Source organism: Melanostigma gelatinosum, assembly GCF_949748355.1.
Source record: "Melanostigma gelatinosum genome assembly, chromosome: 2".
Taxonomy (NCBI): Eukaryota; Metazoa; Chordata; class Actinopteri; order Perciformes; family Zoarcidae; genus Melanostigma; species Melanostigma gelatinosum.
Window position 1 is genome coordinate 20099237 of NC_136635.1, and position 25171 is coordinate 20124407.

Here is a 25171-nt window from a genome sequence, read left to right on the forward strand (position 1 = left end):
CTGGAGGAGCCCCCACCCTCGGTGATGTGATGAATAAGTTTGAAGTCCTTGGCATTGTGGGAGAAGGTGGGTGGTTTTTACACAGCGCGCAGGGCTTTACTGCATGTTCGTAGAACGTGAGGCCTACAACTCTGATCCTGTTGATCAGATGAGGTCAAATCTACTGTGTGTTTTAGCAGCCTGTGGTGCAGTTTGCATTGTGCAGCTGAAACCTGCACATCACAGTTGTCAGGTCTTGTTTCATTTTTGGACACAATACAGAGGGTATTTAAAGGGATTTGTGAGCCTGAGCGCTTGCAGTCGTTTCTCATAGAGAAGCATGTAATCCTTCGAGACTGTCCTCACGAAGAAAAACGACAGCATTAGTCATTTGTTTACCATACTATAGTTTCCACGGCCTTTATTTACCTCGACTGCTGAGAGAAACAGACCTTGATCTGAAACAGGCTGATATTAGACAGGTCTTTTCTCCAATATTTCCCTGTTTTATATCTTAAATATCTCAGATTTTGTTAAGAAGCCTCCCTGTTTGCCGTTGATGCAAACTCCATTGTTGCCTTGGTAGTGTATGTTTCCACTAGTTTCATCAGTGCAATAACAGTCACATCATGGTCACTCCTCTGCTGCTCGGAGTGTCTCTGCTCAGAAATACAGATTTTTATTCCCTAATTATTTCCAGTTGTTTCCATTTTAGTGTTGTTGTTTTTTTTTTTCAAGCAAGGTTAAGTTACCATCAATGTAGTGTCTCATATCCAGATGTATCTCTAGAGGGCTGTGTCGGCTTCACACATTATCAATCTGTTCAAGAGTGCTGAAGGAATATATCCAAAAACCTGTAAATTAGCATTTTTGTGTTTTTGGTTTAAAAACAAAAAGGTCATGCGACCTTCGTGTAGTTCGTCAACAATCACAAAGGTGGTGTTCATTTACGTACGTTGCCATTTAAGTATCATCAACGTTTGTTTGCCACAAAGCTTATTTTCTGCACAATCCAATGGAAAAATAGCAAAAAAAAAAAGAAAAAAAGGTTCCCTTGCAAAATATCAGAAGGGAAGGAGAACGTTGGCTAAAATAGGTGAGTTTCACAGACTGTAACTAAACCACACTGTGAAAGAACAGCAGGAGAGAAACAACTAGAGTTAATTAGTGGATTAATAAAAAATAAAAAATAAACTCAAAGCAGCAGAGTTGTGTTTGACATGACCCTGGATGTAGAACATTCGGAGATACACTTTTTCTTTTGTTGGCTGATACCAACATTTTATCAGACTCTATGGGTATAATTAGAACACGTTTGAGCCATGGACAAGTTCAAAACATAATAAGGGATTGGAGATTTCCTAACCAGAATAAAATTTTTCTCACAGGGAAACTTTTACTTTTTTTCAGAAAAGACCTCAAATGCCGAGGTTGGTGATGAGCATGAGCCTCGATTGTATCCATCAGTGAGGGCTTCCGTGTGTGTTTGCAAGAGAATCAACTCTTGCTCCAGTGACAGCATTGATGGCTGGTCATAAAATAAAATAAATGAGGATATTTTAAGTCTGGCTGCACACACACACACACACACACACACACAGTCCTTCACACATCACACCGAGCAGGAATGATTTCTTTCGTAGCTCATTTCAGTGAGCTGGACTGGCATGCATCCCTGACTTCACTCTAATGTGAGAAGACAAAGTAACCGAGTGTTTATTGTTCTGTCGATGATTCTCACTAACTGTGATCCACATTGGTGCTTGTCAAGATACATAAAATCAAAGAGTTGTTGTTCATGGAAACCATTTTTCCCATTATTAATTCCCATTTGAATATTTTACTTGACATTGTCAATGTTTCTCAGCTCAACAGACAAAGAGTGCAGTCTCCTGGATCATATAACTGTGCTTCATATTTATGTTATTGCCAGTTTTAGTCATGTGGGGCAATTTGTTTGTTCTTGCCTCGTTCCCCGCTTGAATTAAACATTCAAACTGGACCTTGTCAGGTCGATCGTGTGATTTGATTGGCAACCAAAGCAGTTTGCAAAATTAAATAATTAACTACAAGTCTGGCTGACATTCTGAAAAAAACATTGACCTCAACGACCCGACATCTGAAATATGGATGATCAACAGAGAACATGGTGTGCTTAGCAATGGCTGAAAGCTGAAGGGACATTGTGTGTGTGTGTGTGTGTGTGTTTGTGTGTGTGTGTGAGTGTGAGAGTGTGTGGGAGAGTACGTAAGCCTACGCCTCACCTATTAACGATTGTTTCTGGTGGTTGTCACCAACTGCACTGGTTTTTTAGAAGTGTATGGAACCAAAACAGTCATTAAGATGTTGAAACATTGTTGATCTTTTGTGTCTTTCTCTCTATTTTGTTCTCCAGGAGCGTATGGAGTGGTGCTTAAGTGCAGGCACAAGGTAAGACAGCATTTCTCCTTTCTGCTCACTTGTAAAAAAATATATATATTTATGGTTCGCATCATTGTTATAGGAAGTCTATGTGTTTCAGTAATAAAATCAGACGATGATGAAGAATCAAATGTAAACCTCAATATCTAATATCTCAGTTATCTTCAGCAAACAGGCTCAGTCAGTTACACTTAATATTAGCCACAAAGCTAATGAGTTGATATTCAAGAATCATAGCAGAAATGTACCATTTTAAGACAGTATATTTTTGCAGCTCTCTGTCTGAATGTAGAAAGAGAAGACTCACACTTTCATTTAAGACTTGGAAATTGTAATTACAAATAATTTAGGTGCTCTTCACACGAAGGAGTCTAAACAGCGATCAAATGTACTGCTGAAATAAAACCACAACTATCAGCATAACAGCCATTATCATCTCATCTCATCAATTTCTTCAAACAGACGTCAGCTTTTGAAGTTAGTAAGTTAATACTGTCACGTTGAGTAACATTCACAATTGTTACAAAAGTATATTTAGTTCTACACTTTCAAACAGAACAGATTTGTTCATGCAGGAAGGGTGTTTGGGGAACGCTGCCTCATGAAAGTAAATAGATTTGTATCATACTTTAGTTGCTACCAAGGGCTTAGGTTCAGTTTCAACATTTAAATCAACCGAGCAGATAACAAATTAAAGTTAGTTGTTGTGTTTTTTAGAGTAATGACAGTAAAAACAAGGAATGCTATGTATTGTATACTTGAATTAGTTTTAGTTTTCTTTATAGAGTGTCGTTGAATTTGCATCTTTACAAAAAGCAGCGTGTAATTCAGTTCTGGTGTCTTTTTAGGATACTATTAACTTTATAGATACATTATTACAGTATATATATTAAATGTAATTTCGCAGGACTTTTTGAGCCCTGAGTATTGCCTGCAGGCATTCCTCTCACGCTGCATACAGCCAACCTGCTTGAAGGCAGCCAGAGAGGCAAAACAGCATCCACACATCAGCCTGCACCACTCACTGCTGCTCGTGAAGCTTATTGCTCTGAGCTCACAGTGATAATTGAAGGCCACTCAGAATGACAGAATCAACATCTTCATCAACTCAGATGTCAGCCCGTGTGGATTGTGGTGGCTGAATAGTATGAGATCAATGTTCAGAGATACTCGAGAAAAAAAATCAACCGGAAACTATCAAAGTGAACGGCTTCTTATTCTACAAATAGACCCGCACTTGACTTCTTTATACATTTTACCAATATACCTCAGACAGATTTCTCACGTGTGGAAATACTTTCACTCCTCTTCGCTGAATCAAACTGAGACGCACTGAGCTGCATGGATCAAAAACGTTCTGCAGTGAAGGTTCATACATTTATGGACACAATATATTTGTGAAAAACACCTCAGTCCACACAGAGAGAGCGAGAAAAGACTACTGTGGGAGGAGTGACAGTCGCAGCAGAGTCGACGAGAGAAGAGAAAGGCATCTTTCAAATGTTTAATGCCGCTGATATCCTAATGTGTTTCCCAGAGACTATTCAGCAGCAAAGAAAGAGTAAATGTCATTTCATTTTTGGTCATCGTTGTTGTTCCCCGCCCTCAGTTCTAAGTGAAAATGAAGAATCAAGTTCCGAAGACGTGCTTGATAGCAAACATTGCATTGTATGACGGATGAAACTAAACTGGGCTGATTCATTATGGAGTACTGGGAGTGCTTGGTGTTTGCCCCGTGGGCCCTTGTGCCATTTGTGCATGTTTCTCTAAAAGGACCAAACTCTAAAAGGACCATCCGCATTATGGGGCGCAATAAAATGCAAGCGACTGTGAATTTATCTGAAATTTGTTGTCACATTCCACTCGTCTTCTGAAGATGTCTGTCTCAGTGTGTGTGCGCGGATTAAGGAGTTTGTTTGAAGTAAAAAGCTGCATTTGCAAGACAAATGTTCTCTGCATCAGCACTAGATTAGAGAGGAACAAATATGCAAGTAAAAATGACTTGGCTTGCTGAATGTTATTTGTATGCAACAGCTATCTTCGGTTGTTTTTGATGAGAGAGAGAGCGGGAGAGACAGAAGTTTAGTTATTGATTATGACTTCTATTCTGTGTCATGAAAGCGCCAGAATATGTGTCATATTGTTCAATGCCGCGTGGAAAATGAAAGCAAAGAGTCTGGGAGAAAGAACCAACAAGTAGGACAACTCAATCATTGAAGAAATGACAAGCCGTGTGAATAATGTGGCTGAACCTCAATATGTTGTCATGCTTGAGCCAAAGCCAATAACAGGGACTCATAATGTTTCCGTCTCAAACTCCTTTTCCTTTTATTGGACCGTGAATTTGGTTGCCGGTGAATCTTCATTTCATAAAAATTTGAATGCAAGCTGTCAAAGTGTGGTTCGTCTTAAATCCTTTCTTTTGGCCTAACCTACGAAGAGGGGACATGTTTCCCACTTATATAACAGTTGTAGGAGATTCATTTTCACATGTAGAGACTCAGACCATGGCAATAAAAGCTTTTTAGCTTTGCTGCGAGAGAGCAGTTATTTTTACTTTTCTCAGCTGGAAGCAGGGCAAAAGAGAAAAGGGTGGCAGAGAGAGTGTGTGTGTGTGTGTGTGTGTGTGTGTGTGTGTGTGTGTGTGTGTGTGTGTGTGTGTGTGTGTGTGTGTGTGTGTGTGTGTGTGTGTGTGTGTGTGTGTGTGTGTGTGTGTGTGTGTGTGTGTGTGTGTGTGATGGAGAGGAGGAGGTGCAGAGGAAGGTATTGAAGACAGAGACTATGCCGATGGTAAATGGGTCACCCAGTTAGGAGTCGACAGCAGACCCGTGAGAGGGAATCATAGGCACCGGGCTGAAACCTAACCAGCTGACTCAGAAGAGACTAACTGTCCTACCAAGAAAAATAAATGCATTGTGAACGTGTGTCCCTGTATAATGATGTATACTTTACAGTACAGTATGCGTTTGATGGCACATTGAATTCGCCGAGCCAACGTGTGCTGGCGTTTGTGCAATGTTCTGCCACTTCATGGAGGTGTTGTATTAGCGTGTGTGTGTGTGTGTGTGTGTGTGTGTGTATGTGGAGGCTTATGTGTTATCTTGAATTTGTGTGTTGAGAGTGACAATAGCTCAACCTACACGCTAGCCAGCGTTTCTCGGTGCCTATACTTTATCTCTGTGCTGTATTGCAGTGCTGAAATTATGTTTTAATTACTGGTGGTTGATCATCACTGACTCTTTGGTAATTGTTTGTCAGGTAGAAACATGAGCTTTTGCTTGATTTTCTTTCAAAGTTTTAAAGTTAAAATATTTGTTAACAGAATGCTTTTGGGTTTTTTTGACTGTTGGTGAAACATTTAAAGCAATTTGAGGACATCAACCATGGGCTCTAGTTCATTTTGATTGTCATACGACGTTTTGAAGATCTGAACAGATTGATGGCATCAGTGATACAAATGATTTTGCTTCTGTATTAAATCAGGTTGTCACAGTTTAAAGCAGTTTCATTTTGAATGCCGCTTTGATGAGCATAAGGTCAGCAGCGTGGTCATTATATATATAACAATATCAATCAGCTTTGAGATATTAATTCATTTATTATATATTATATATGTTAATCTGTTAATGGATAAAATAAGAAATGAAAATGTCTGTTTTCATCAAATCCAGAGATTTCAATACTTACCATATCCAACAATGTCAAATGCATGTAGTCTCTGCATACATGACACCCATCGTTGACTCGTTGCCAGTATTGTGACTTCCTTGTGTTTACTTGAATTTAACCTAAAGTTGTGAAAGACCTTGTACTTGACAAGGTATTTTACTGGTTATTCAAGGGCAACCTCGCTGTACCATGTTTGCAACAAAAAATACAAAAAGGTTTCATGAAACGGTTGTACTTTGGATAAAAGCATCTGCTAAATGACTGTAATGTAATGAATCACTTGTCTGATTGAAGGCCGACACAAAGACAACAGAAAACTAAATGGGTTTTGAGGGAGAGAATGAGACGAGTGTAATACAGGACCACGAGTTAAAGAAGTCTATTTAACAATCACAAAAAAAGAGTCAGTCCTATTGGCTCCCCAATGTGGTCCATTAAAGATTCCCACATGTCCCCTTTTAGCATAATGATTATGAAGACCTCTCTCTATAGACTCTCTAAAGTATTGATATGAAATGATAAGTGCAGCACCGCTTCTAATGGCAGAGGGGTTTTTTTGCATTTATCAACCCATGGCATGCAGTAACACATCATGACTGATGTGAAATGTTCAAGCTCTTTTGTGACAATCAGGTCAGAAAATGAGCAAGCCTGAGGCTATTTATAGGTGTGCTGACTTAACAGTAGCTCAAAAAGGTAAATCAGTTGAGGGCAGAGATGTCACACCTGAACACAAGCATCAACAGCACATTACAAGGTGCTGCCACAGAGCTTGAAATGTCACCCATTATGAGGTTTTATTTTTAATTTGCTTGGTAAACACAGTAAATCTCCCCATTTGCTATTCGGATGTACTACCCTTCACTGGAAACTAATTTCGGGCTATAAATCCATTTATTCATTTCATTCACCTCTTGTGTGAACATCTGTGAATAGACAACTCTAATTAAAGAGTTGTCAGTTGAACAATTGGCTTGTGTGAGCCGGAGTGCTGGGCACTCCTCACCGCGTGACCTCTTTGACACTGAGGCCGACTCTGTTGTCTGACCCTCCGTAAACAAAAGGTCAATAGAAGAACATGCAGAGGATGGAGACAGAGTGTGTAATTATCTCTGGACCGCTGTTGTCCCCCACGCCAGCCTCAGCATCCAACGTTAAGATTAACCAGACAGGTTTTCCATTTAATCGATGCAGGCAGATATTTCCCAGAATTTAGAAATGAACACATTTTTCTGGAAAATAAAATATTCAAACATAAGTACGTTTGCACATGACATCTGACAGCTGTAGTTCAAACACCAGTTTGAAACATTAGCTAGTAACGTGTTACGGTTTTGAAGGGCAGGAGAAGAACCCAAGTGCAGATGCAGATGAGGAGACAGCAGGAAGTATAGCTTACAGGCATGGAGTCCAAGAGGCAGGAAGGAAACCGCAGCAAAACTCCAAACAAACGATGCAACAAAGGAAATGGCCGTATATGTTTACAGTAACTAACTAATGGAGGAAGTGGGAACAGGTGAGCAGAGGTCTGTTGTGTGCCGGGCTAAAGAGGGACAGCTGAAACAAATCAAGGAGGCGGGAAACACACAAGGGCGGGAAGTGAAACGTCAGGAGGAGTTCGTCTTTCAAAATAAAACAGGAAATACTACGCTAGGATACATAGCAGTAACAGGCTAAAGCAATGACAGGTCCACTCAATGACCCCACTCAGTTTTAGAGGCACGTACGAAATTGCTGCTGTTGTCAGCAAAATATGCCAGACATTAATCAGATGTATTGTGAAAAAAAGCCTGCAGTGCAATGTGTGTGATGGATTCTCCATCCAAAGCCATTTAGGATTATTTGCGCTCTTCTCTTAGGCCTTCAAAACCTGTCCATAATCTACATTTTTGTTAATAAGGAGCTCATGGGAAAGCATGATATCTATCGATATACCGTATTCTACTTAGAAGAAAAAAAGAAGTGGTAAAAGCATGATTTATTTCTGGTTGCGTTCGCTGCATTTTGCCCAATTCCCCGACCCCCAGCATGGATGTAGGCAGCAGAAATCCAGATAAAGAGTATATGAAGACATGTGCTATCATTCTATGAGTATCCTGTTTGCAAACACATATCGGATGTTCTTGACCCCGTGAAATGCTGCAACAAAACCTAAAAACCCTTTTATTGTTTTCCAGTCAAACCGTACACTATGTACTTGATGTCTAAAGCTGCAGCACAGCCTTTGAAACAAAGCCATGGCAAATCTCTGGATCTACATCCAAACCCCAGCTTGTAAAATTCAGCAAGGTCAACCAGAGCAACCTGCAAGAAGCTGAAGGAGATTTATGATGCATATTAACTATGCCAAGGTTTTGGGGTTTTGTTTGTGTGTGAAAGCCCTGTGGTAAAATAATTAAAATGAGAGCACACAGCACGGCTCTTGTGTTGCCACTGCCGGAAATTTGGGCACAGATCTTGTTTTTTTCATGTGGGCAGGAAATTAATTTAAATATCTGCACCGTTTCTCTCATTTGTCTTTTTCACCTTTCGTTCTACAAAGACTTTCTATCTATTCAGTCCGATTTTTCTATCATGGCCACCTGTCTCGGAAAGTCGCCTTGTTGACCCAACAAATTGATTTATACCTTCCTAACACAGCGCACGTCCTCTTATCTTCACAGGAAACCAATGAGCTGGTGGCCATTAAGAAGTTCAAAGACAGCGAAGGTGAGCGAGGGAGGGAGGGAGACGAGGAGGGAGAGAGAAAGAGGAGCAGCGGTATCATCTCTGGCTCTTTCGTTTCCGCACAGAAAATGAGGAGGTCAAGGAGACGACGCTTCGGGAGCTGAAGATGCTTCGGACACTGAAGCAGGACAACATCGTGGAGCTGAAGGAGGCTTTTCGCAGGAGGGGGAAGCTCTACCTCGTCTTTGAATACGTCGAGAGGGTCAGCTCGTCATCATTATTTCATGCACACATGAATTCATCATCGCCACTCTGCTTAATCCAGGCTCCGAGTTTCAGGATGCTGAGACTGCTCAGTTAAGCATTAAAAAAAGCATCACCATGGCAACATTGGTGAATAATGGTATTCCCCACTGTGTTGCCAGGGTATCCACTTAAATGTTTACTTCCTGACAGGTTTATTGTCATACCGCACTCCAGTCACTTTAGCACGCTGTCCCCTCTCGCTCTCCTGGTCAGGGTTTAAAAAGGAAAGAAGGAAAGAGGAGAGAAATCGCCCCCACTGGGAGAATTATCTCGGGCAACATTCCTATTTTGAAGCACAGTCTCCTATAATCAACAGTATAAACAGTCAAACCTGCAGCCACGCGTCTTAGCTCTGTCTTGTGGTTTGCAGAACATGCTGGAGCTATTAGAGGAACTGCCCAACGGCCCACCGCCTGATAAAGTCCGCAGCTACATCTACCAGCTCATCAAAGCCATCAACTGGTGTCACACGAATGAGATAGTACACAGAGGTGAAGAGTTTATCTTTACTTCTATATTTACGTATCTGCTGCAAAAATATCAGTGTCACTCAATCGGGTGTCAAGTTTTAAAATGGGCCTTTTGTCTGTGTCTGTGTTTCAGACATCAAGCCGGAGAACCTCCTCATCAGCTCCGAGGACGTCCTTAAACTCTGTGACTTTGGTGAGTCTTTGGTCTCATCCTTCTGTTCTATACAGCAGCCACATTTGTCACGTTGAGATGTCAAATAAAGGGAATTGGTTGTAAAAATCAAGGTATTTGTTTACCAGACTGAATCAGCTTTAACTGGTTTATTAGACAGGCTGCTGTATGTGCACACTCGTCGTATTGCTGTCAAATTATCTGTGACTTTTGCAGTTATATCTGTGATTTCAGTTTTGCCAGTTTGGTATCTTGGGCTCGGTTCTCTGTGAAACAAATCCCACCATTCATTTGTCACCATGTGAGTTGTGAGGATCAATTCTGCCGCTGGCAGCCACTAAGCTCTATGAAAAGCACTTGCTCTGCCAAAGTTATGTCAAGAAAGTCAAGTTCATGTTGGGTACCTGTGTCCCCTGTAAAATACTGACAGATTGTATTGATACCGCATTTTCTTTTATTATTATTTTAGTCCCCCAGGTATATTCTACATTTGTTTGCAAAATCCCACGGTCAGTTAGCTTTGCATAATTATTTCTAATACAATCACACTGAGTCAGCTGGGGTGAGATTTGTTTGTTATTCACTGTTGGAGCTGGAATTCTGTTGATTGTGATTTTTCGTGCTTAAAACGGACTCTCTGTGCACCAGTTATCTGAAGCACAGAGGCCCGCCTGCAGTGGCATAACTAATTAGAGTCTGGTCACATGGGATGATGGCCATGTTGTTACTGTAGCTGTCCAAACGATTTGACTGTTGCACTTTCTTACGAATTAGCCATTTGCATTTATCACAGAGCACTGGATGTCTAAAAAAACAGTAATGTGTTCCATCTTCCTCTGGCTCAGGTTTTGCTCGTAACCTGTCTGAGGGAACAGATGCCAATTACACTGAGTATGTGGCTACAAGGTGGTACCGCTCGCCTGAGCTGCTGCTGGGGTGAGTCTGTGTGTGTGTGTGCGTGTGTGTGTGTGTGGGTGTGCGTGTGTAGGACACTACTTGAGAAGGAGAACGAGAAAATGACCTCATTCAGTTGGGCACCAGTTTTTGTAGGAGATAGGGACACACTGATCCATCTCTTTCTCTACCGTTCCCAATACCTCAGTTCAGGTATCAGTCAACCAATCCAATGCCAGTGCGCTAATTTTCCCAAATTAAAAATCTATCAAACTCACTGTGAAGAAGTCATTCCAATCATTTATGTAAGGAAACATGAGGCCAAGGATTGCTGTGGAACTAAAAGCTGTAGTCAACTGCCTGCCATGATAGAGAAGACACTGAGAATGACACCAAAGAAACGGTCACTAAAGCGCTCATCATCATCATCATCATTACAAACTGAGACCAAAAATCCCAAATGTGTCAAGCTGAAATTTTTGGGCAATTGTGTCTAAAATAGGGTCGCAAAGGGCTGGAAAGTGTCCTGCAAATGTCCCTGGGGAAATTAAGCTCGGAATTTGGAATTATATCTAAAAATCATACTTTTTTATTGGTGAATTTGTTTTAGAGGTGATAAAATAATACTCGGTCTTATGACATGTTTTGGTGAAAAGTAAACTCATTTAATTGAATGTTAACCGTGCACTGCATTCAGCAGCACTCTCTCATCACACACACAGATGATGTTCCAGCATGGCATTAAATAAGAATTCAGTCAGTTTCAACCCTCTGCATGCACAGTGCATTCTCCCATCACATGTGCAGCCCACACGACTGCCAACGCTACCGCACTGAGCCAAAGGACTACCTGCTTTCATCTAAGTTTTGGTTACATTACTGTAGTGCAGGAGTCTTCAACGTTTTTCAGGCCAAGGACCCCCAAACTGATAGAGAGATGGAGCAGGGACCCCCGACTATATATATTGTATAAAATTGTGTTTTATATTAAACTGGGCCTAGTGCCATGTATAAACATACCTCTTTATTGTGCATCCAATACTAAGCTTTTCAAATAATACACAGCTTCATATATTCATGTTTTTATTTTAAACATGTGCAAGGTACAGTGAGTAGGGGGGCCGTGCCACTGCCATTTATAAACACACCTTGTCAGCTGATACCAATGCCAATATCAACATTGTCTGTCAATTAATTGCATGACAATCATGCACACAAGCTATTCAAATTGACGTTTTAATTTTAAACATGAATGTGGAAACGAAAAATGATTGATGGCCTATTAGTGCCACTGCCATGTGTACCTGTTATCTTGCATACAATACTGAACAATTAAAAAAATGGAAAGATTCATGTTTGGAAAAAAACAAATTAAAAAAATTGTCGAATCAACCAAAAATTCCACGGACCCCCTGCAGTACCTCCGCGGACCCCCTAGGGGTAGTGGACCCCCTGTTGAAGACCTCTGCTGTAGTGGATATATTTGATATTTTTTCACGATATTACAGTTAATCAGCAGATATTAGCCTAAAGCGAATTACACACTTTAGAACTTGTTAACACGTTCTGCTATTTTTTGCCAACTGTTACCACGTGGCAAGTAGCTTGATTGTCCTGCAGCTTGTGGAAGTTTGAGTCTGTTCCACAGCGAGGAGGCCAGAGCACGTGTCCGGCTGCTGTTCACAGTGGACACGCTGCAACAATAAATCTACCAAGACTGGTTTACAATTAAAAGGAATTTAATCCCACTGATGCAAGTACAGTGTTTACAGTGAAGTACACTATTTCCATGAAATATTAAATCAATAAAACCCCGTTTGCAAAAAACTCAACTCAGCTCCTCAGGTATAAAACCCGTCCGTCCTCTGAGAGCCATCACGTGAGAGAGAAAAAGACTTGAAATTAAACCACCCACATCCGTTCGAAACACCTCCTCTTCCGTTTATCCCAATTCCTATTGGCTAACTCCAGGAGTGTATTCACCTGTCTGCCTTTCTGTCCCTGAGTTTACGAACACATTCAATGACTGTCAGTTATGGTTTAATCCCTCTATGATAAACATTCCATATAATAGATAAGACTTTGCAACTTTTGGCAAAAGCTTCATGTCTCAAATTCTCCATCTAGCTACTAATCCTAAAACACTTTATGCTTATCTTAATTATGCATTTCCAAAACACTTATGATTATGACTAATTATGAATTCTTAAATATGAATCATTGAACACTTTTATTATAGCTACTAAACACACAGTTCTTTGCTCAAATTTCTTACAAGCTGATTGAGGATTCATTAATTAATTAATCGATTTCCATTCATTCCTTGTGGAAAACATTTATAAATGAGTTGTTCACTTTAAACACAGCCCACATTGTCTGCTCAAATTGTCAAAGTGCCTTTCATCATTAGTTAACTTGCTAGTTTGCGAATTCGCCACAAGGCACATTTGACATTGTATGTATTTGACAAATGCATGTTTGTATTTGACAAATGAATGGCTTATCTCTGCTTATGATATGTAATATCAGCCAAATATTCCCATCATACCCTATTAATTAATTCCAATGACTTTCAATTCCACCTTTGATATTTGTGGAATTTTGCAGCTCTAGTCCAGAATGATCTGGCTTTGCAGATTAGTGCATCTCCAGTATGAGACTGAGTACATTGTTGACACACTAAAATATGCTACATATAGATATTAGCAGGAACAACAAGTCACTGCTAACATATTGTCCCCGTCGAGTGAAATCTGGTGTCTCCGAATAAGCCGTGATGTTAAGAACAAACATCTCTGTTTTCAGCTCTCCATTTTTTTGATGATCCAGTGTTTAATTGTTCATTCATATTAAAAAAGTAGGGAATTTTTCTCAAGGTTAGATTTACGGAAATTAAGTCAATGTAAAAAAAACTAAAAGTTCTGGTAAGCTCCAAAATATTGTATTTTAAAATTGTTGTTATGTATTTATTATTATATAAGAGCTATATCATTTTTGTATGTGTTTTTGTGCACAAGGTTCAGTCCCATAAATCATCAGATCACAGGGGATGATGTGACACAAATCACCGTGCACAATCCACACCGTACCCCGAGAGACAATTTCTGTTTCTTGTCTTGTTTTTGAGGCTTTTTGCTGCATTAAATGTCCATTCTAGCTCGGAGACAGCTGAACGACATCTAGCCTCACTGCTGTAGCCTGATTTAGTAAATGCCCTGAAACATTTATTGAAAGAGTATTTGAATGCCGCCCACTCAAATACTCTCTCCCTCCAACACCACCGCTCCTCTGCTTCTCTGCTGCCAGATCTCTCGCCATTTCTCACCAGACTCTTCAGCTCCGTTCCCTCAGAAATGACCATCTTCTTTATGAGCGTCTCCACCAGGAACACGGCGTCCATCCTTTTGTTTTGCCGCCCCGCCGCCACCAGTAACATCACTCACATCACCGTCTTCTCTGTCTCGCTCCATCTCAGGGCCCCCTATGGAAAGGCGGTGGACATGTGGTCGGTGGGGTGTATCCTCGGGGAGCTGAGTGACGGACAGCCCTTGTTTCCAGGAGAGAGTGAGATAGATCAGGTTGGTAAAGAAACCAGAGGTCCATTAGTCCGACAGAAAATGAATCAACGGAAAGGTATTTGTTGGTCCTCTCGTTCGTTTCTCTGCAACTGACGAAGAGCCAATTTGGGCTTGAAATATATATTTTTTCTAATGTAATAAAAAGAGCATTTTAAAGGGAGGGTTTCACAGTGTTGTGACACCGTGTGAGATGGAAATCACAGGTCTTTTGACCAAACACCTGGACAAGAATGACGTATGCATCAGACAAAATAAGCAATCGCAAGAGGACTTGACTGTTTTGGTTTGCTTTTGGCAGCTGTTTTCAGCAAGAAGCTCTTAAAAGACAACATTAGCAACTTGTGAAAACAGTGGAGCATTTAGCTGCTAAATGGACAGTTATACTTCCTTTAGGAGTTGGTGGAGACCAAAGCAGAGCTAAAAGGAGTGTGAATATTGGACTTGCATTTATCAATTCACAATCCAAGTGAATGTTAGTATTGCTCTGGAACTGCTGGATGTTTAATTAAGCTTTACGAACATGACAACAGCAATATCCGTATCGCTGACAGACAAACAAAATCACCTCATTGTCAATTCAGTTGATGTCTGATCGATTCACATGATCTTCATCAACAGGTAGATTTTGCCTTGTTGCCATGGAAATGCACCGCATATTTTGAAATGTCCTTTGTTTGGCAACACTTTGAACACTTGTCCATATTGGCTTGAAAGTTGAGACTGAAAGTTTATTTTTGACCTTGGAAACACCTTGGAAACACCGAGTGCACACACTAAGTGGATTAAATACTAAATCGAGAAATTGTTTTGTCAGCAGTTGTTTCCAGCATTAATATACTTACAGTTAAAAGTGACAAAATAAACTACTGCCACACTATAACTGTGACGCTGCATCTTTTAATTTATCTCCAGCTCTTCACCATCCAGAAGGTTTTGGGGGCACTTCCTGCAGAGCAGATGAAACTCTTCTACAACAACCCTCGCTTCCATGGAATCAGGGTAGAAACGGATCCTCCTCCTCCCTCTTTTTACCCCCTTTCCTTCTCACTCCAGCTCTCTCTCTCTCTCGCTCTCTCTATCGATGTCTCTCTCTCTCTCTCTCTCTCGCTCTCTGTCTCTCGCTGTCTCTCTCTCTCTGTCTCGCTGTCTCTCTCTGTCTCTCTCTCGCTCTCTCTCTCTGTCTCTCTGTCTCTCTCTGTCTCTCTCTCTCTCATGGCAGTGTTCCCAGCACCATGACTGAGTGGATTGCTGTGACTCATGAGATAGGTGGTCGGTGTTCAGTTTGGCAACAAGAGAAAATGTCCCAGAAGGCCAAACAAGACTTTGTGTGTGTGTGTGTGTGTGTGTGTGTGTGTGTGTGTGTGTGTGTGTGTGTGTGTGTGTGTGTGTGTGTGTGTGTGTGTGTGTTTGCCAGTTTCCCTCAGTCGCCCATCCTCAGACTTTGGAGAGAAGGTACCAAGGCATCTTGAGTGGTTTGATGTTGGATCTGATGAAGGTAAAAGATCTCAAACTCAAAATGTGTTCAATTGAATTTACATGGACGTTGTGTCATCCATCATTAATCTATCCTCTTCTGCTCCTGTTAACCTTTGTCAATCATTAACATTGATATCAATACATGTTTCCCATCAGAACCTGCTGCTGCTAAACCCAACTGAGCGCTACCTGACGGAGCAGAGTTTGAACCATCCGGCCTTCCAGCCTCTGAGGCAGGCCGAGAGGCCTCCTCCCGCGTCTCCCAACCTGCCGCGCTCCTCCAAGAGGAAAACACACCATCATGGCGAGAACACAGTCCCCACGAGGTCCGACTCCTTTATTTTCATTCTCTGTCACAGCTTCGACATGCTTGCCCTGTTTCACAAGGACTCACGATACTGTAGTAAGCTCCCTTTTAAAGATATCATTCGGTTCTACATTTACACAGAGTAGAACCTTTCAAGCCCCAAGTTGGCTCTTCATCATCGTCATCTTGATGCCGTGTATAAACGCAGCGCATGCTTACTAATATTCAAAAGATGTGCCATCAGGATGTTCTGTAAAAAAATAATTGATATGACGCTTGTGCCACTTGATTCAAAGCACTTTACAGTTTTTGTTCAGACTTTTCTTGAGAATTTTAATTATAAAGCTGATTTTTATTTTTTTCATTTAAAGTGAATAAATCACAGCAATTCGCTATAATGGTTGCAGTGCTTGCTTCTTGACACAAGCATTGTTTCCTGAGAGAAGACGTCACATCCAAATATAGATTTATTCCAACTTAAGTAAGTTGTTTTTCCCAAGCAGAAGTAGGACTGTTGGAATAAGAGCTGAGGCGAGGCTGAGATGTGAAGTGCAACGTTCACAAAGACTAAGACGTTAAGATGAAGTCTTAAGTGTTATCCATCCCTCTCGCTGCCCCTCCAGGAGTCACACTAAGAGCACGAGCCGTCGCTCCAACACCAAAGAATGTTCCAGCCTCCCCCGGCATGGTGACCTCCATCACCTCGGCAACAAGAGTTTTCTCAACGGTAACAAACCGGCTCCGTCCAGCTTAAGTCCGACGCTCCACCCCAAGGCCCAGTACATGTCCCAGACCCTCAATCGTTCTGCCTCATCCAACAAAGACCTGGCTAACAACAGCCTGCCACACCTCCTCAGCCCCAACGAAGCCAAAGGCAAGACAGAGTTTGATTTCAGCTTAGGACCCTCCACAAAGCTGCTCGACCAGGGACACGGGGCCAAGTACGGCCACAGCAAACCCAGCTCTTCTCGCTCGCAGCAGCACCAGCAGCAGCAACAGCAGCAGCAGCAGCAACAACAGCAGCAGCAGCAGCAGCAGCAGCAACAACAGCAGCAGCAACAGCAGCAGCAACAGCAGCAGCAACAGCAGCAGCAACAGCAGCAGCAACAGCAGCAGCAGGTTGGCCGCCACACCTTCCTGGAAGGCAAAACTAACACTCTTCAGTCTGGAGCAGAGAAGCAACATAGCCGACACACCCACAGCATGGCCGACTCTGCCCACGGATCCATGTCCTCCTCTTCAAAGAGTTCAGCTTCTTACCTCAGCCTGTCCAAGAGCCACAGCGCGCTGAGTGATGCCAAATCCGTGGGGAACCTCAGCGACGGTCGACTCCACCCAGATGACCCCAACTCCAACACGACAGCAGGGATGGGCCCCGGGGCCCGCTTCTTCCCCGCCAGCTGTTTAGACCTCAACGCTCCCTCAGTTCCCCAGGGGCCGCCCGGCAGCCCTTCTGCTCGGCACAGTGATCGATCGGGGCACAGCCCCGCCTCTCGTAGCAGCGGCAATGTCCGCATGGAGAGCAGCACGCTGGACTCCTCATCCAGACACAAATCCAGACATAATCCTCTAGCAACAGGTAGGTGTGAGAGCCTCATTTTTATTCAAGAGACAACTTTATTGTCCTGAATTAAATTTGCCTTTGGCTTCAGGCTTCAACCAGCCTTTTTTCTTCAATCTTGTTCAAGGTCTTTAAAACTATTTATATCCATCAAACAGTAGATCTCGACACCCACCCTCACCCAACATAAAACAGGAAAATTACAAAAACAGAAAGCCAGACAGTCGTCAAACTATTAATATATAATCAGAAAAAAACTTTGATTTGTTGGTTTGAAAGCTCAGGTCTTCATGCAGACCTCTTAAAATAGTCACCATGTCTTGTTAAACTTTTCACCGGAGACAGTTCAGAAGTATTAAGGCAGGCGTGTGGGAACTGTGTCACTAGATAAGAATTTTCTAAAAAGCATCTTCAGGATACAACGAGTTCATGATACACAAGTAAATTTCGTTTTCACAAATAAAATAAAATGTTGTCAGCGTAATGACCAGTGTACTGTCTGTATTTGGAACAGTAATTATAACGGCTGACATGGAATAAATGACAACTTTGACATGTGGTGCTGAAATTATTAACTGGTTAATCGACAGTTTTGACAAATGATTTTAGTAATCAGACAAAATGTCAAACTGGTTCCAGCTTCTCAAATGTTACATTTTTTTGTTTTGTTTTAGGTCTCTGTAAATTAAATACGATACATTTTTGACTTTTGGTTGAACAAAAGAAGATATTTTATGACAGTTTATGACACAGTTTGAATGAGTGATCAAACCAAACAGAACATTCAATGCAGAAAACAATCACGACATGAAGCTCTAACGATGTTTATCTTTCCGCTCTGCTCCAGAGGAGGCCGGCGCTCCGGAGCTCTTAGACCCGGGAGGAGCAGGGATGCCCTCCACTCACACTCTGCCTTCCCCACACGAGTCTTATCATTATGGCCTGGGCTACACCTCCCCCTTCTCCTCTCAGCAACGGCCTCAACGCCACTCCATGTACGTGAGGAGGGAGCGCCACCGGCCGCACGGGATCGAGGGTGGGATGGCGGGCTTGCCTCCGCCAGGGCAGGCGATACCGACGCGCGCCAGCAGCCTGCAGCTCCTCTCCCCCCAACTGCAGCACCGAACCACCCTGACTGGACACTCAGTGAGCTCCTCCAGAGAAGACTGCACGGATGACATGACGAGGGTTAGTGGCAGACAGTCCTGTGAGTGTGGTGGGACCTAAAGGAAACATTCACCCTAAAATAATACCGTAAGAAAAATGATGTATTTTCTCAACAAAAAGACAAATGTAGACAATAAATGTTCTACCAGAGCTACCAGCTTAAAGCAGACGGTCAGTATACATGTAGAGCGCAGGATCCTTTTTGACTTTTATTGATGTTTGAAGTCACATCTTAATGAAGTGTCAGTGATGATGGTTTTGACAAATTACCTTTTTTGGGCTAAAAATTGATCGATTTCCAACGGAATTACATATCGTTGATTGTAGAGAGGGTTTAATGAATGAAGTTATAAGTAATGAAACAAGATGAGCCCAGGCAATTAATATGCAGATGGGAGTGTGGCCAACGGGAGGGTGGCGCCAATTATTACGTATTTTCACCGTAACCTCACATTTTAACTAAATTTCTCCACAAGCAGCCTCAAGAGAACATAATGTAATGCTGCCACAAGAGTTTTTAGGAAGTATTGGAAAAGCTGTTGCTGCTCCACCATCACTGAAGCACTCCACCATGAAGTTAAAGCCCTTTACTAGGATTTGTTGAAAGTGAATCTGAGAAATGAATGAATCGGGAGGAAGAATTGGTATTTTCTGATGCATTAGTATCTAAGGGTGAATCTTTCCTTTAACACGTGTATTGAAAATGTGTGTATGTCACAAGTTGATGTGTGTGTGTGTGTGTGCAGGGACTGTCACTGTTTCACATTGTCATTGCTTCATGCTGCTTTTCCAGTCTGCTTTGACCTGCGCCTGTCCGTCTTCTCAACAGAGTGAGCAGTCCCCTAAAGACATGAGCCACCCTTGTGCCCCCATCAAAGACTCTACGAGGGACAACACTGCTGCTTTTCATACACAGCGCTCTAAAAACGAGGTCCGACCCCCCGACTCCTCCCTTCCTCCAGTCAGTTCACCCAGCACAGACAGTAGCTCTTCTGACCGGCCGTTTCCATAGCTTTTTCTCTTTCTACTCAGGTCAACAGCTTCACCGCACGTTGTCGCTGGTATAAATGTAACCTCGCTGAAAAAGCTCTAACATTGTCCCGATTGTCTTGTGAATGCGTTAGCTCGTGTTAAAAGATCAAGTGAGAATAAATGAGATGATCAATCACAAATCTGAAGATGCTGAGCAACTTTGTATGGTCCTGTGTCCATGTGTGTACTTGTGCGTTTGTGTGTCCGCATGACGTGTGCGTCTCTTAGGTCGGCATGTATCATGACCCTCATGTGGAGGATGGAGGTTCCTCCAAAGAGAACCGGATGATCTTCACTGAGTCCATGCCTCGGAGAGTAGGCAGCTTCTACCGAGGTAAGGGACAGGACTCACCGAGGGACAAGCTGTGTGTCTTGTGGCAACAGAAAAATGACTTATTTATTAGTTCAGCAAAATAAAACATTGTGGAATAACTCCCAGAACACATCAACCATCGTAGCTTGCTAACATCAGAGACAGTAAGAATCTGCAGAGATACTCACATTTTAAAATCATTTGTCTCTCCTCCTCAGTCCCCTCCCCGAGACCTGACAACTCCTCCTCTTTCCATGACGGTGTCGGTCAGGGCCGAGGGCCGGTCGTACCCGGTCTACCCGGAGACCCTGTGGCCATGGTCAACCACTCCAAACGCCAGACGGCTTTTGACTGGTGAGGATTTATTGTTTTGAGCTGGCGTGGCATGTGACTGTGACTACAATACAGAAGTCCACGATTTTCTTTGAATAGACAAAAAAAACACATTGTGCTTTTTTTTAAAAATTTCTGTTTGTTCATTTTTTTCTGTTCTAAGAGTAAATAGTTTCTGGTATTATTTTAGGACCGGTGTCTTTTCATACTGTATATTTATTTTATTACTTCCATTACATATTCAGGTTGAGCATTTGAGACATACCTGATAAGAAGTCAACATTTCATCCTGAGCTTGTCATTATGAACATAATACAGCGTGAACAATTTCTCCACATTTGCCACGTAGGACCACTGCAGAAGCAATGGTCATGAATCCTCCAGAGCCCGCCAAAGAGAAGGAAAAACAAGGCTTCTTCAGAGCCATTAAAAAGAAAAAGAAGAAGACACAAATAGTAAGACCATCTAAGTCATTTATTTTGGTTCAATGTGTTGTTTCCCTTATTTATGAAGTTCATTGTAGTGTGTAGTAAACGCTTATCAGTAGAAAAATGATTACCTGGAGCATCAGTGTTCATTTGTGCTTAAAAACTAACTGCCGGTGTGAAGGAACACTGATATTAACCACCAAGAGTGTGAAAGAGTTTATTATTGTCACAGTTTCTGCCATCATTCCTGTCTGTAATAATAACATTAGACTCACCGAGTTAATTGCTCAAATCTGGGAACACGGCGGCATCGCTACAATGAGACGAAGAGCGACGGGCCAAGGAGCACGAGAAGTCAGACTATCAGACAGATTGTAAAAAGCCCCAATTAGTCAAAGTGATCTGAGAGAGACAACAAGCATGATGTGTAAACTTATTACCAAACTATAATCATTTATCACAGTTTGCAGACCGGCCTCCAACTCAACATTGACCTGCTGCACTCAACAAAGTTGTTCACCTACACAAGTATGCCACTCAAACACAAAACAGTGGAAATGTTGCAGGAATCTATAATCTATTAGTTAGGAAGGATGCAGGCCCCTCATTGGTCCACACAGATCTGATGTTTTTCGTCTCTCCAGTGGTTCTATGTACCACATGACTGATCCGTTAAGTCGGTTTAGCTCTGCGCTTCGTTGCGTTTCTTTTTAACGATACACCAACTTTCCATTGTTGCGATATTTTGCCTTATTTTAAATATTTTTTAGTGTTTCCGCGGTTTCTTTTTTTATTTGCAAACTGAAAATTAGCTGTAAAAAAATTGATGAAAACACACTTTTGATTATTGCCAACATGTCGGACACACTTAGTTTTAGCTCCAAACATGGTGGTTTAGATAACCTGGCAGAATGTCTACAACCTGTCTGATCATGTCGATAACTTTGAGGAGCACAATGTTATTACAATGGATAGAAATGATGGCTAACAAAAAAAAAACAAGAAAACTGAATGATCCATAAATGCTCGTCTGACCTTCCACCCTTCATTTCCTTCTCTGTTTATCTTAATCAGATATTGATGCTTATGATTGATTCTTCTCTTTGTATCTATTGCTCAGCAGTATCTTTCTTTAGATGGGTCAGCATTAGGTGCTGCATTGTTTTTCTGTTTGCCACCAGAGATTTGTGTTGAGAGTCGTGCCTGTGCGTCTTCTGCCCCACAGACGGACATGGAGGACGGGAGGAACCCCAGCATCAAGAAAAGCCTTTTCCCGCTCTTTAGCTCTAAGAATAGCTTAAAGCACAACTCAGCTGTCAAAGTCCTACCCGTAGTCGCCTCGCCCATGGCACAACACCAGCCTACCACGCCCTACCCTGCCTCACCAGTAATCTAACCTCAACACTATTGGCTGCATGTTAACGCGCACTGCCCTCATCAGAATCACCTGCTTTGAAATCTTGTCAAGAGCTTCAGAATTGATTGACTGGGAAAAATTCCAATTTAAGAAAGGATTTCAAATACATTTTGAGTCTTAATGCCACACGGTGTCTGTGCATCCATCACGTCTTTGCTGTAACGTTTATCGAATGCGGTCGCTTTGTATTCACGTTGCATTTGTGAGACAACACTCATCCTTTTCTAATATAACATCGTAAGAGGGTCATGGACATGTTCAACACTCCAGTGTGTCCAGTATGCAAACTCATACTGGACACATTGATGGACTCTGCGCTGCGCTGCAGGAAGCAGTAGTTGGACATTTTTTGGGAAATGTGCTTTTTTTCACTTCCTCTGCCGAGAGTTAGATGGGATGGTCAACATACTACTCTCATAGCTGTCCATGAAACATGAAGCAACAGACAGCGGCAGCTTAGCTTAGCAAAAAGACTGGAAACAGCAAGCCTGACTCTGTCCAAAAGCAACTAAATCTCTTCTTATCATCCAACAGATTGATAACTGAATAGTTGTTTAAGTCAAATATCAAGTAAAACAAATCCAAATATTAAAATAATAAATTAAACAAATATTATATGTCATATAATAATATATGAAAATTTGCATTCTTTGCTGTTTTATATTATTGTAAATTAATCATTTTTTTAAACTGTTGATCAGACAAAACAAGTACTTTGGTACTCTTTCTGATGTTTTACAGATTAAACAATGAATTTATTTAGAAACAAAAATGACAATGAAATAAATCATTAGTTGCAGCCCAAATGTATGTTATAGTTTGTGAAAACACACTTAGACACAAAACCTTCTGAGGACTGCATTTTGTTTTCTGTACGAAGTAATCACTTATCACCATCACATCCTGCTTGGGTTTCGTCTGGTGCTGCCAGAGGTGCACGAAGAACCTCCCCGTGATTTGAGTGGCACGTGTTGTGTGATGGAGATGATTGGGGTAACCTCGCCTTAGAGAGAGTAGCATTTGCACAAAGTTTTGTTTTATGTTTCTGAAATCTCAGGTTCCTGGTAACGGGCAAGAACACCTGTCACTGCAGAGGAGCTCCAAGTCGTCCTCTCACCACGGCAGCCGGAGGAAAAACCGCGAGCGATCCCGAGACAGAGACCGGGAGCGGGAGCAGAGCCGGGACCGAGAGAGAGAGAGAGAGCGGGAGAGAGAAAGAGAGAGAGAGAGGGAGAGAGAGAGGGACAGAGGGAGGGAGAGGGAGAGAGTGAATGACTGGCCACCAGACAAACCAGTGGACTCGCACTCTCAGGTGTGTGGCCTAATGTTACATACTGGAGACGCTAAAATGACCTCGTTATAATACCAAACCAGAGCCTGTGTCCGTCATCAATACATACGTTATATGTAAATCATGTTATGTAAGTCACATAATTCTGTGCACATGACATATGAAATGTGAAAGACCTTTTTGAATTGGCTTTTGTGGTTTTGTATTGCATGGTAACAGATTAACCTATCAGGTCTTCACCAGACTGATTCAACAGAGTAAAATGAAATCGAATAGCATGACAAGTAAATAGTAATAATAACGAAGGAGGGTGGGATGTTTAGGCGTGTCTAAGTCCCTTACAGCTCCTCGTAGTCCCCAACTGGAATTCAAAAGAGAGAATTGGCCTTGTAGAAACAGACTTGTTCATTATGGACACTATTCCTGCAACAATTAAACCTACATGTACTTATAAGATGTAGGTCTTAAGTAGGAAAGAACACAGACCGGGTGGATGGACTAACACACTAACTCCTTTACTCACTGTATCTCTTTCTCTCCTAACAGAGTCAACCCCTCAAGTCCCTCCGCAGGCTCCTTCATCTCTCCCCCTCCTCCTCAAACCAAGGACAGCCTCCTCCTCCTCCTCCTCCAGACCTGCGCTTCCAAGCCCCCCTCCCCAACCCCCCTCAGCCCTCCTCCAAAGCGGGCTACTCCGAGGGTCGAGGGCACGCAGACAGCAGGGGCCACCCGGGGGTGAGCAGCTCCGCCCAGGCCAAGAGCCGCAAGGCCAGCTACCCCCTCCCTGGACAGATCGAGTCCAGCTGGCACGTGTCGGCCTTACAGCGGGCGGAGGGCGCTCAGTTCACCCCAGAGCAACTGGGCATCAAACCGGGGCAGAACGGACCCACCTTTACCCGAGCCTCCCGCACCAGGATGCCGAACCTCAACGACCTGAAGGAGACCGCGCTTTAAGCCCCTCCCTCTCTCCCAAACCATGCCACCTCCAACATGTCTCCATCCTGGAAGCATCTGCCAGACGTCACGGTACTGTAGTAAAAGTTTACACGAAAGCCTGTTTCACTGGATCGAGTCCTCGTTCAGCAACGCAGTTGTGTGCTGATGCTCGTGTCTCTGACTACGAGGGGCCAAAGACCAGTAACAGTGTTATTTAGGGAATCAGAGACAGGAAAGGGGCCCATTCCCTCCGGGGATGCCAGTACTGTATCAGTTGTATGTTATTCTCTCTCTACTTAACAAGGTTGGAACATAAGAATAAGCTGGTCTTTCCTGTCAAGGAGACACTGCCCACGTGGGCTCTCTGCTGCCATCTTGTGCTCACAGGACACTACAGCAAAACGTCAGACAGCCGCTGTGACACACAGGTGGCCAATGAACTCAAATGTTTTTCAAGCTCTGATATTTGATAAGAACAATACAATTGAAAAAAGATTTATATCAACATAATTTATTAAATATTTATTTGTATTAAATTCAAGGATATAAGCTATAAATGACACAGTGTGTAGGCTATATGGGAATATTATAAGGTAATAGATTTAAATGTGTAATTGCAAGAGCTTTAGTTTCGACACAAAGAAATGCATAGATATGTATGTGTTGATAATACAATGTGTCAAAAGGAATATTTATTAATGGTGAATGTCCTTTTTTTTGTTCAATTTGATATGTTATTAACAGATTTTCACGT

At 42.2% G+C, this 25171-nt stretch overlaps 1 protein-coding gene across 1 annotated transcript; it reads left to right on the top strand.

Moving 5' to 3' along the window:
• Positions 1–24435, top strand: cdkl5 (cyclin dependent kinase like 5; the record flags this gene model as incomplete). The annotated part of the gene is made up of 20 exons (XM_079283807.1): positions 1–66; positions 2375–2409; positions 8733–8778; positions 8862–8998; positions 9413–9533; positions 9646–9705; positions 10530–10620; positions 14054–14156; positions 15069–15155; positions 15571–15651; positions 15789–15958; positions 16563–17518; positions 18348–18688; positions 19497–19598; positions 19928–20033; positions 20231–20366; positions 20695–20800; positions 21999–22160; positions 23248–23502; positions 24028–24435. Exons 1-20 carry the CDS (start codon positions 30–32, stop codon positions 24433–24435), a joined length of 3540 nt encoding a protein of 1179 aa, XP_079139933.1. The 5' UTR covers positions 1–29.
• Between the last annotated feature and the right edge of the window lie 736 nt (positions 24436–25171).